At 49.6% G+C, this 11839-nt stretch overlaps 1 protein-coding gene across 4 annotated transcripts in view; it reads right to left on the bottom strand.

The window, feature by feature from the left end:
- The window catches only part of ITGA9 (integrin subunit alpha 9), a 353990-nt gene extending 346863 nt beyond the window's left edge, over positions 1–7127 (bottom strand). For 3 of the 4 annotated variants that reach the window (XM_072793385.1, XM_072793383.1, XM_072793387.1), the window contains exon 1: positions 6698–7127. In XM_072793385.1, the coding sequence (XP_072649486.1) occupies positions 6698–6882 (185 nt within the window). In that variant the 5' untranslated portion in view covers positions 6883–7127. Of the gene's footprint in view, positions 1–2588; positions 2734–6697 lie in introns of those variants that run through there. The other variant, XM_072793386.1, reaches the window with a different exon arrangement.
- Positions 7128–11839: the final 4712 nt, after the last annotated feature.

The raw sequence follows: 11839 nt of genomic DNA on the forward strand, positions 1-11839 counted from the left end.
TGTTCCCCTTTGTGAATGGGACTAGAATGACAACCAGCTGAGACTCAGGCACATTAAATGAGTTCATGCATATAAAGCATGTAGCATAGTACTCAACACATGCTAAGGACTCAGTATGCATGGCTGCTGCCACCATGTTGCTTCAGCTGTGAACAAACTCACAACACAAGGCCTTTCTGTTCTCTCAGAAAGCAGAAATTGGGGACCCAGAGAGCCTGTGGTTTCAAAGACTCTAGATCTTTCCCAATCTTGGATTCACTTTCACTTTCTAGGGCTCCCTCTGGAAAAAGGAAGGTCATAATAAAACACTTTCTTCTGCTTGGGCTGGTCACCAATCCACGTGGTTTAATGGCTTGTGGTTCACAAGGTACCAGGAATGAGGTCCCACTGCTCCCTCTGGTCAGGAACTCATAAGTTGCCCAATGGTTCAAGGTAAGGGGGGGGGGGGGGCTCTCCCTCTTCCATCCTTCACCTGTGACTTCCTTGAAATCAGGAAGAGGTGCCCTGGGCATCAGTTAGCAGCTAGAACACCCTGGAGTTGGCTGTAGGCCAGAATCCTAATGTTCCCCATGCTGACCCAGCGTAATAAGCAAAGGCACAGATAATCCCCAGCCACAACTGCTGGCCAAGGAGCACATCTCATACCTTCCTAACACAGCGATTCACAGACGATGGGCTCCATGGCAGCCATGGAGACGTGCATCCCCTGCACCACCTTATGCTGCTCAGCTACAAGGGGGCAGTGAGCTGACAGTCCCCAAGGGCAGCCTCTTCAGGGTGGCAGAGCAATCAAGCTGAGGCCATGCTCCTCCCAGGCAGGCACAGCCAATGACTGATCAGGATCATGGTGGGGGCGAGGGGGAGGGGTGGCCCTGCTGAACTGATGGACACCTTAATTAGATCTACAGCACAGTCTGAACTCTCCTTGCTCCCTCCCGCCATTCTTCCATAGCCCTTACCCCCCACACTTCTCTGGTACTCCTATCTCTGCCCGAGCATCCACTCCCAGAGGACACAACACTGACACAAGCTCCCAGTCAATGTGCATTGATCACCGAGCCTGGGGCCAGCTTTGGACAAGGTAACTCTAAGCTGCAGTTCTCCAACTGGCAAACTGGAAAACCATGCAACCAGCTTGTCCCAAAGATTCCACTAAAGACTATGATGCCTGTGAAAGCATTTGACCCCTTACAGAGCGATGCCCAACCAATACTATCTGTTGGGATGATCAGTTTTCATTTCTTAAAGTTACAGGCTACTCCCTTGATTTCTGAGAACACACTGGCTCCTTTTAATACACACGAAAACAACATTTCCCCCCAAACAAATCACAGTAAGAGTTATCAGAAAAAGACCATTTCCGGACTAGCAGCAAGTCAGCAGGGAGTCAGAACTGGCTGGGGCCCAGCTCTTCACACCCTCACACCCAGAGCTGTAAGTGACTTGCTTGAGAAGAGTCGTCTTCTTGCCCCATAACGTTCTCCCCTGGGCAAGACGGCTGCCTCTGCCTCTGCCTCTGCCCCTGCCAGCTTTCAGCACTAGCTCAGGAAACAGCACCCTTGCCAGCTTCTCCAGATCCGCAGAGAAACACCCCAGAGACCCCAAGAGACACTTTCTGGGTCCCTTAGAACTCATGTCTCACACACACACACGCCATGCCTTCCTGAGAGCTTGAGAAAGCAGGCTCTGCAGGGCAGTAAGAACCAGGTGTGAAGAACAGGGTCTGAAAATGTGACTTCCAGAAAATCCTTCTGGGGAAGTGGAGCCACACTCCCACCCAAGGGCCTGGTATGGGCCAGAACTCAGCCAAGACATGCCCCATGCAGCTTAGAAGAAGGTGCGGCTGCCACTGCCATTTCTGGATGCCTCCTCCCAGAGACAGGCAGTGGGCTACAGCAAGGTCCTGGATCCCAGGGTCCCCCTTTTAGAAGTTTTGCCTTCATGGGGGTCTCCCCTTTGCCCCTCTGAACCACCTGTGCCATCCCAAGAACGAGCCTCTCCCCATCAGAGCCCACATATTAGGCTGTGCCTGAGACACAAGACAAGAACCCCACAATGTCATCCATCAGACAGGTGGTGGGGTTTCCACTCCTGAATCCCTCCACCTTAGCAGAGCAGCCACTCCAGTGTCTGAGCAGGGAAAAGACAAAGAAGTCAGCCTCCCTGGCTTGTCCACTATTAATTCGGAGTTAGATTTAACCACCCGAACTTGTTTTGATACACAGATATGCCAACGGCTGATTTTCTGTTTTTCTTATGTCACCATCTGATCCTTGTCTAGCCCTTCAAGACTGAATTCATTGCTCTAAACACCCACGCTGCCCAAAACTCTCCACGGTAAGTATTCTACATACCGTCCGGTACACTAGTCATTATCCACGTGTGGATATTGAGCACTTGAAATGTGGCTCGTATGACTGAGAAACTGAATTCTTAATTTTATTTGATTGTAATTAATTTTAATTTAAATAGCAATCCATCTGGCTAATAGCAACTGCAGTGGCAGTGCAGAACCGTCTAGCTTGTTCTTTTAATTCTCAACCTTAATGCAAAAGGAGAATGTTATGTTCTCCTTGGCTCTGAATTACCTCCTATTCCTCACTGAATGATGCTCTGACAGCCTTAACAAAGCAGAAAGCCGGCGCGTCTTCCATTTCCGAGCACTTGCTCTGCGCCTGAGCACAGCCGTCTTGATGTGTCCCGGGAGATGGGGCAGGAAGCACGTCGCCAGAAAGGAAGCCAATGCACCCAACCACCTCGGACTCCAGGGCGTCTGGGGCAGAGAGGAAGGAGGGGAGGGGAAGGGAGGGGTGTGAAAGAAACCCACTCTGGGGGCTGGACGCCAGCCGGGCTGCATTTATTTATATCACAGGGTGTTATAGTTGTCTGCCCTGCAGCTGAAGAACCGGTACACGTCTAAGCAAAGGGGACAGAAATGGGCTTTGTCCATGTTCCCTGGCACCTAGTGCTGTTGCTCAAAGGATGCAAGAAGACCCGGGGCAGAGGGTGTGGGGAGAGAGGTACAGGAGAGGAAGCTAACTCTGGCAGGCAGACGCCCTGAGTGTTGCTGGCAAAGAAGAAACTGAGTCATTTGTATGTTTGCACCCAAATGACATCTGTAACACTGTCTGGGATATTCTGGTCCACCTGCCCATGAGGACAACTCTCACTGCCTGGAGCACAGCAACAGAGGGACCATTCAAGCCAAACACTGGGTCTGGGGCTCTGCTCTGGATGTGATGGGACCAGAGAAGCTGTGTTCAAGCCCCAGGGTTTAGAGAAGCAAGGTCACCTCTAGGTCTTGCAGAGATCTAAAACTTTCTGAGCAGTGACAGGTATGCTCAGTTATGGGATTCAAGAACAAGTGTTAGCTCTACTGGCAGAGCACATACACGTGCTTTGCGATGTGCGCCTGGAATCACGTTAACACCACGGACCCTCAGCTCTGCGGCAGAGCCCACCCTGACCCTGGTGCCTGGGCTGTATCCCCGGCCCCTCCAGCACATTCTTCTTGCTCCTCTATCCTATCTGCAACAAATCCTTCTACCTGTAAAACAGTGTTCAATTAACATGAAGCCAATTTATTAAACCACTAATACTGAACTAAGAAGCTCAGTAGGAATTTCTTAAGAAGACAAACTCCAAATACAAGGATTAATTAACATTTTCCTTCTTCTCAAAAGTTTCAATGTCTTTCTTTTCCTTTTCATGTCTATCACTTACTTCTCACACCCATTTCTGCCTATTTGTGATCTTTTTAATTCCCCTCACAGAGATGGCTAAGTTCTTCAACTGCACGGGATCAGCCCTGCAGCAAATCACTCCAAAACCCCAGGGTCAGAGTTAATGCATTCCTCTAAAGTACACACTTTAACTTCACTGGCACTTTGAAGATGCATAGAAAACGTCTCAAGCCTCCCTCCTCTCTGACCCAGCAAATTCCAAGCCCCGGAATCTATTCAAAGGAAATAATTAAGGATGTCCGCAAGGCTTTAGTTACAGGGATGTTTACCCCTGCTGTTGTTTATAATCATGAGTAATTGGAAACAACATACACGTCCCTCCAGTAGGAGGGGATGCAGACTCCTCAGTTTTGAGGAGTCTGCATCTCTAGTGGCCCAGGGCCCAGGGACTGCCCAGTAGGAAGAGACCAGCAATCAGTCGCTAAGTCACTCAACCAACCCCAGAGCTAAACGTTTAGAGACATTGGGTAGATCCAGATTCCACAGAGCCTGGATCTCGTAAATTTAGGGTGACTACCTTTCAGACAAAGTTAGGACTATAAATTTAGGGGATCCCTGAGTGGCTCAGCGGCTTAGCGCCTGCCTTTGGCCCAGGGCGCGGTCCTGGAGTCCCGGGATCGAGTCCCGCGTCGGGCTCCCGGCATGGAGTCTGCTTCTCCCTCCTCCTGTGTCTCTGCCTCTCTCTCTCTCTCTCTCTCTCTCTCTCTATGTCTATCATAGATAAATAAATAAATAAATAAATAAATAAATAAATAAATAAATCTATCTTAAAAAAAATAAAATAAAATAAATTTAGGCACAGGGTCTTGGTGGGGGCCCATGTGAGTGAGGGGGCTTTGGTAGAAGTTTCCTTGGCCTCATGGGGAGTCTAGTTTCCAGAGAAAAGAAAGAGAAAGGAGGCGTGGCTGGAAGTCTATTGCTTCAAGAGCCACAGTTGACAAAGTCTGGACAGCAGAATCAGCTGAGAATAACATTCAAGGTCTAAGACAAAGAATATTGGAGGGAAGGGAGAGGAGAGAAAAGGCTAGGGAGGAAAATGCTGGGAAAAAGCAGCAAGAGGACAGACATCAAGGACATAGCAAAACTATGATAAAGGGACTCCTGGGTTGCTCAGTGGTTGAGCATCTGCCTGCCTTTCCTCGAGAGCCCCCTGCCCAGAGAAGCCCTTCAATTCCTGACCGTTGGCTCCACATACTTTGTGCCAAGGCCACACAGTCCAAGAGCCCAGCGTGGGGTTCCGGGATGCGTTCTCCAACTGCTCCTGTTGTATTCTCTACCAAATCCAAAGCCCACAGTGGACTCTGGACATGCGGGACATGGAAAAGGCCTGCTTGGCTTTAAAAGGGGGATTTGAAAAAATAAATTTAAAAAAGGGGGATTTGGCAATGCAGAAAAAGATAATCTAGCCTTACACTCAGCAACTGGAGTAAACTGTAGAGAAGGAGATGCAGGACTGGACAGGGGCCACAAAGGACTTTAAAAACTGGTCCTCTTGGAGGCAGTTCTCCTAAACAATATGATTGTGAACACGCTGGCCGGTCATGGAGTCACCCTTTCCCAGGAATGCTCAGACCTACAAACCCACCTTTAAAAAAAGATTTTATTTATTTATTCATGATAGATGCAGAGAGAGAGAGAGGCAGAGAAAGATACAGGCAGAGGGAGAAGCAGGCTCCATGCAGGGAGCCTGACTTGGGACTCGATCCCGGACTCCAGGATCACGTCCTGAGCTGAAGGCAGACGCTCAACTGCTGAGCCACCCAGGTGTCCCCAAACGCACCCTTTTTCAAGATTTTTTTTCTAGATTTATTTATTTATTTATGATAGACATAGAGAGAGAGAGAGAGAGGCAGAGACACAGGAGGAGGGAGAAGCAGGCTCCATGCTGGGAGCCTGACGTGGGACTCGATCCCGGGACTCCAGGATTGCGCCCTGGGCCAAAGGCAGGCGCCAAACTGCTGAGCCACCCAGGGATCCCCCAAACGCACCCTTTTTGATCAGCTTCTGTCCAATTCAGAGCAGTGACGGTCTCACAGAGCTGCATGTGGAGAGCACACATTCCTGACCTCACCTTCCTAACCTGCATCCCCAAAGGATACTCACACTGGTGCCCACACAATAAAACCAACTCCAGACTTGCCTGTCACCCAGGGCCCACTGGGCCATGACCTTGAATAGGAGAACTGTCTGTGGTCTAACTCTCTGATGAAGAGGTGACCCTTGTGTGCTGTGGGGTTTCCACGTGCCTGGGGAAGGGGTCAAGGAGGAACCAACCTCATCTCCGTGGCACTCCGCAGGGGCTGGGCAGTCACGCTCTGTGCCTGTTAGCTGCTGGCACTTAATGGAGGCAGGTTCCTACCCTCTGGGACTCTCGAGGAGCAAACTAGACTCCTTGACCTCTAGAGAACCACATCCCTCTTCTAAAACCTCAGGTGCTTGTCTCCAGGTCCGATGGCCCGTGGGAAAGGAGGCCCAGGCTGCCCCAGAAGTCACCCACCAGCCTTGTGACTTAGGGTCCAGGGCCGCCGTCCCACCCAGCATCCTGGACCCTCGCAGCTTGCTTCCCCGGAGGCCCGGCAAGGAGGGAGGGGGCCTCTGGGCCGCAGGGTGCCCCGCGGGCTCCCAGACACTGCCTTGGGTCCCCGCCTCCCTACACACGCGCCCCGGGGGCTGAGCCTCGCCCGGCACCACGCAGCAGAGTGGCCTGGGGCAGGCGGCGTCGCCCGGAGCTCCCGCGGCCGAGGAGCCTGCGCCCGGAGCGGCGGGGCTGCTGGCTCGGGGCCTCGGACGGAGCAGCCAAGCCTGCGGGCGGGGCGCGGGGAGAGCTGGGCTCCGGCGGGACCCCGGACCCCGGACCCAGGACCCAGGACCCCGGACCCAGGACCCCGGACCCCGGACCCAGGACCCAGGACCCAGGACCCCGGACCCAGGACCCCGGCCCGCGGGGCACTCACCAGCGCGTGTGGTCGTGGACGTGCTCCAGCACCGCGTAGCCGAAGAAGGAGCCGGCGGGGCCCTGGAAGCGCACCGGGCGCTGCGGGTCGAGGCTGTAGGCGTCGGCGGGCGTCCCCGCGGCCACCAGCGCCAGCAGCAGCGCGCGGAGCCCCCCGGCGCCCCTCCGCGCCGCCGGGCCCCCCATCCCCGCCGGCCGCCGCCCTCGCTGTCCCCGGGCCGGGCGCCGAGCGCGAGGGCGCGGGGCCGCGGGTCGCCGACGGCCGGGAGGCTCCCGGGGCGGGCTGCGCTCCGAGGCTGGCGGGCAGCGGCGCGGGCCCGGGACGGCAGGCGAGCGCGGGCGGCGGGGCCGAGCGGGGGACGGGCGGCGGGGGCGGCGGCGGCGGGCGGCGTCCACGCTGCGGCCGCGAGGTCTGCGCGCCCCGAGCGAGCGGTCCCGGCCGGGCGGCGCTGGACTGCGGGGAGGCGCGCCCGCGGGGTGGGCGGCCCGGGGCGGCGGGGACGGCGGGGGACGGGGACGGGGACGGGGACGGGGGACGGCGCGCCGGCGCCCCCTGCCGACCGCCCGAGGCCCGAGGCCCGCCGCCCGCCCCCGCCGCGGCCCCGCCCCCTGCAGGCCTCGCACCCCAGCGGGCGCCGGAGGACGCGCGAAGGACTGGGGGCGCGGCGCCCCGACGGGCGGTCACCTCCAGCCGAGGCGGGGAGCGGGGACCCGAGGAACCAGAAGCCCGGGGTTGGGGGCTCGGGGAGCGCGGGGCCCAGTGGTGACTCCGGTTGTGATGCGCTGGCCCAGGGATTGAGCCCCGCCCCGGGGCCCCCGCAGGGAGCCTGCCTCTCCCTCGGCCTAGGTCTCTGCCTCTCCCTGTGTGTCTCATGAATAAATAAATACATGAATCTTAAAAAAAATACAAACAAACACGAAGAAGCTCTGAGGGTTGGGCCCAGCTGTGTGGGGGGAGTCAGGTGTTGTTACTGTGATGAAATATACACAGTATGAAACTTACCATCTTCACCGTCTTTAAGTGTACAAGCTTCATGGCATTAAGTTCACTTAGGTTGTTGTGCATCCACCACCGCTCATCTCTAGAACTTTCCTGTCTTGCAAAACCGAAACTCTACATCCATTAAACGCTAACTGCCCAATCCTCCCCTCCCCCAGTCCTTGGCAACCATCGTTCCACTTTCTGTCTTTGAACTGGACTGCTCTCCTGCTCTCAGGACTTCATATGAGGGGAATCCTATGTGGCTGGCTTATTCCACTTAGCAAAATGCCCTCGAGGTTCACCTAGGTCGGAGCAGGTGTCAGTACTTCCTTCCTTTTTAAGGCTGAATAATATTGTACATACATGTTTTCTTTATATATTGATCCTTTGATGGACACTTGGGTTGGTTCCACCCTCTGGCTATTGTGAATGTGAATAATACTGCTATGAATATAAGGGTACAGTTACCTGTTTGAGATAATCGCAGTCAGGTCTTTAAGGTATATGCCCCTGAAGTAGGATTGCGGTATCATATAGCAGTTCTGTATTTAATTTTTTAAGGACTACCATAATGTTTTCTACAACAGCTGCATCATTTTCCATCCCACAGACAGCGCACAAAATTCTACTATCTCTATGTGCTCTTAACACTTATTATATTCTGGGGGTTTCTCTCTCTCTCTCTCTCTCTCTCTCTATATATATATATATATACACACACATATATACATATATATGTGTGTGTATATATATTTATTTATATATACCCATACACATACAAATATATACAGTGACATATTCACCTCACATCCTATTCTATAGATACATAGATATAGATATATATATACACACACACACACACACACAATAATCCCATGTCCCAGATAGCAAGTACCTAAACTCAAAAAAAGCAGCACAATTAAACAGAGAAAGGTTATTTCTGCCTCATTTCCCCAAGCTTGTTTCTCTGTGTGAGCTGCCCAGACTCACCAATGGTGCTCCTGGCCACACAGTCACCTAAGATAAGAGCCTAACACAAAGTCCTATATCTATTTCTCTCCCACCCCCTATCCAACCAGTCCTGTTTATTCCACCTCCTCAAACTCTTAAATCTATCAACTCATTCTCATCTCTGCTGCCTAGGCTTCGGGTCAAGCCCTTGCTTTCCTTGACCACAGTGTCATAATTATTATCTTTTTTATTTCTACAGTATCCATAGGGATGTCCCTCATTTCATGCATCTTATAGGTAACTTGTGTTTTATTTGTCTTGGTGAGAGTTATTAATTTTATTAATCTTTTTAAAGAAGATTTCCTTCTTTACTGTTTCTTCTAATTTCTTTGGATTTAATTTGCAATACTTTTTTCTAGCTCCTTGAGATAGATACTCAGATTTTTAGCCTTACTATTTTTCTAATTATTTTCTAATATATACATTTTATAATATATAAATATATATGATATATATAATATATATAAATTTCTATACACACACACACACAAATTTCCCTCTAGGTACTATCTGACCTGCATCCTATAAGTTCTGCCAATATATTGTATTGTCATTATCGATCAGTTCAAAATATCTATGTATGTATGTATTTATTTATTTGAGAGAGAGAGAATCTTAAGCAGGCTTCGTGCCCAGCACAGAGCCCAATGCAGGGCTTGATCTCACAACAGTGAGATCATGACCTGAGCCAAAATCAAGAGTAGGTCCCTTAACCAACTGAGCCATTCAGTTGGTTTTTCCTAAAATATTTTCTAATTGTTGTTGAGTTCTCCTTGGTCCATGGAATATATAGAAATATATTCTTTAACTTTCAAGTTTGGGGAGTTTTTTTTTTTTTTTTACTAATTTCTTTTTATTTTTTTAAAAAGAAGTATTTATTTTAAGAAAGAGTGCCAAAAAAAAAAAAAAAAAAAAAGAAAGAGTGCCTGTGGTGGGGGGGCGGGCAGAGGGAGAGGGAGAGAATCTCAAGCAGACTCCCCACTGAGTAAGGAGCCCCACTAGAGGCTCCATCCCACAACCCTGAGACCATGACCTGAACTGAAATCATGAGTCTGAGACTTAACCAACTGAGCCACCCAGAGACTCCTTGTTACTGATTTCTTAATTCCATTATGGTTGTAAAACATACTTTGTATGTTTTCAATTCTTTGAAATTCATCAAGATATACTTTATGACCCAGCATATGGTCAATTTAGTGAATGTTTCATGGGCACTTGAAAAAAATGTAGGGACATCTGACTGGCTCAGCCAGTAGAGTGTGTGACTTGACCTTGGAGTTGTGAGTTCCAGCCCCACATTGGGTATGGAGATTAGTTAAAAATAAAGTCTTAAAACAAAAAAAAAGAATGTAGAACACATTGTTGGAACTTTTGTTCTATGTATGTCAGGTCAATTTTGTAAAATCATGTAGATCAAAATTTATATATCCCTATTGATATTTCTTTGCTTATTCTATGAGTGACTTGATGAGATATATTAAAATCTCTATCTATGATGATGAATTTTCTAATTTAGTTCTGTTGGGTTTTTCCTCTATAATTTAGGGCTTGTTTTTAGATACAGATATATGATTCATACTGAATTGGCTCTTTTATTGTCAATGAAGTGTGACTACACTATTATGGTTTCTCTATATGTGCTCTCTTCTTTTTTACCTTTCCCCCCTACAACAGAGATAAGATAATGGTTTGAAAACTTCTGTTGCCTCCCCCTTCCCACAGGTTGGAGCCAATGCTCCATAGCAAGACTGAAGTAGGGTGGGTGTCCCTACCCTTGTTTCCAGCCCCATTTGTGCCCCTTTTCTGCCTCACTGCCAGGAACCTTCCAAATCACTGACACTCAACATCTGTCTGTTCTGTAAATGCATCCAACAGGGGTTTTCAGACATCTGTGCATTCTCCAAAGCTGTTCCTTCTTCCTGAAATGTTCCACCCTCTTATCCAACTGGCAAAGTCCCACCCATCCTAATATTCTGGTTCAGTTCTTGCCTCACTCTTTATGTGACTCTTCCTCTGCCCCTTTCTCCGCTGAGCTCCCACAGCAGTGTTCACATGCCTGTATCTCAAAACTTACAATATTAAAATCTTTTTCTTTTTGGCTCTCTGTTCCTTCTAGACTGCAAGATTCTCTACAGAAAAAAAAAAAGTATCTTGGGGTGCCTAGGGTGGTTCAGTCAGTTAAGCATCTGCCTTCAGCTCAGGTCATGATTCCAGGGTCCTGGGATTGAGCCCTGCATCAGGTTCCCTGCTCAGTGGGGAGTCTGCTTGTCCTTCTTTTTCTGCCCCTCCACCCCCACTCATGTTCTTTTTCTCATTCTGCTGTCTCAAATAAATAAATCAAATCTTAAAAAAAGAAGAATATCTTAATTCTCTTTGTATCCCCAAGGCCCAGCTCAGTGCCAGACATAGGTAGATGCTTAAACATTGTTGAAAAAAATGAACTGCTTGAGGAAAAGCAAGATGAATAAAATGATAAAGCCTTTGGGGCATCTGGGTGGCTCAACTGGTTGACCATTGACTTGATTTCAGCTCAGGTCATGATCTCAGGGTGGTGATCTCAGGGTTGTAAGATTGAGCCCTCCCACACACCCCCATCCCATCCCCACCTATCACCACCCCCAATTACACACACACACACACACACACACACACACACACACACACCACCTCCAGCCCTGCACGGGGCTCGATGCTTTGGGGAGTCTGCTTCTCTCACTCTCTCTCTCCCTCTGCCCCTCCCTCCACCCTCAATCTCTCTCTCCAAGATAAATAAATTTAATTTAATTAGAAAAAAAAAGAAGATAAAGTCTGTTGGAAGACACTCTGAAGGAGAGTTTTAACTTTCTCTGAGTTTTGGTTATGGAGTAAGAAATGGTCCATTCTACTTTTAGGAAACAAAACCCAAGTTTCCACTGATGGCTAGTAACTTCCCAGTATCTATACTTCCCATTTTCCTAATTTAGAGAGCTTGAAATTACTGCAGCATTAATGTATCTCTCTTAAAAAAATATGTAAAATAAGTATATAGTAAATGAAACTATATATCCCAGTCTTCCTTGCAGAAGGGGAGGCCACACTAACAGTGTCTGGCCAATGTGATACAAATGTACATTGTGGCAGGTGGGGCTTCTGGAAAGGTTTTTTTAAAGG

Source organism: Canis lupus, chromosome 22 (genome assembly GCF_048164855.1).
Source record: "Canis lupus baileyi chromosome 22, mCanLup2.hap1, whole genome shotgun sequence".
In the NCBI taxonomy this organism is placed as follows: Eukaryota; Metazoa; Chordata; class Mammalia; order Carnivora; family Canidae; genus Canis; species Canis lupus.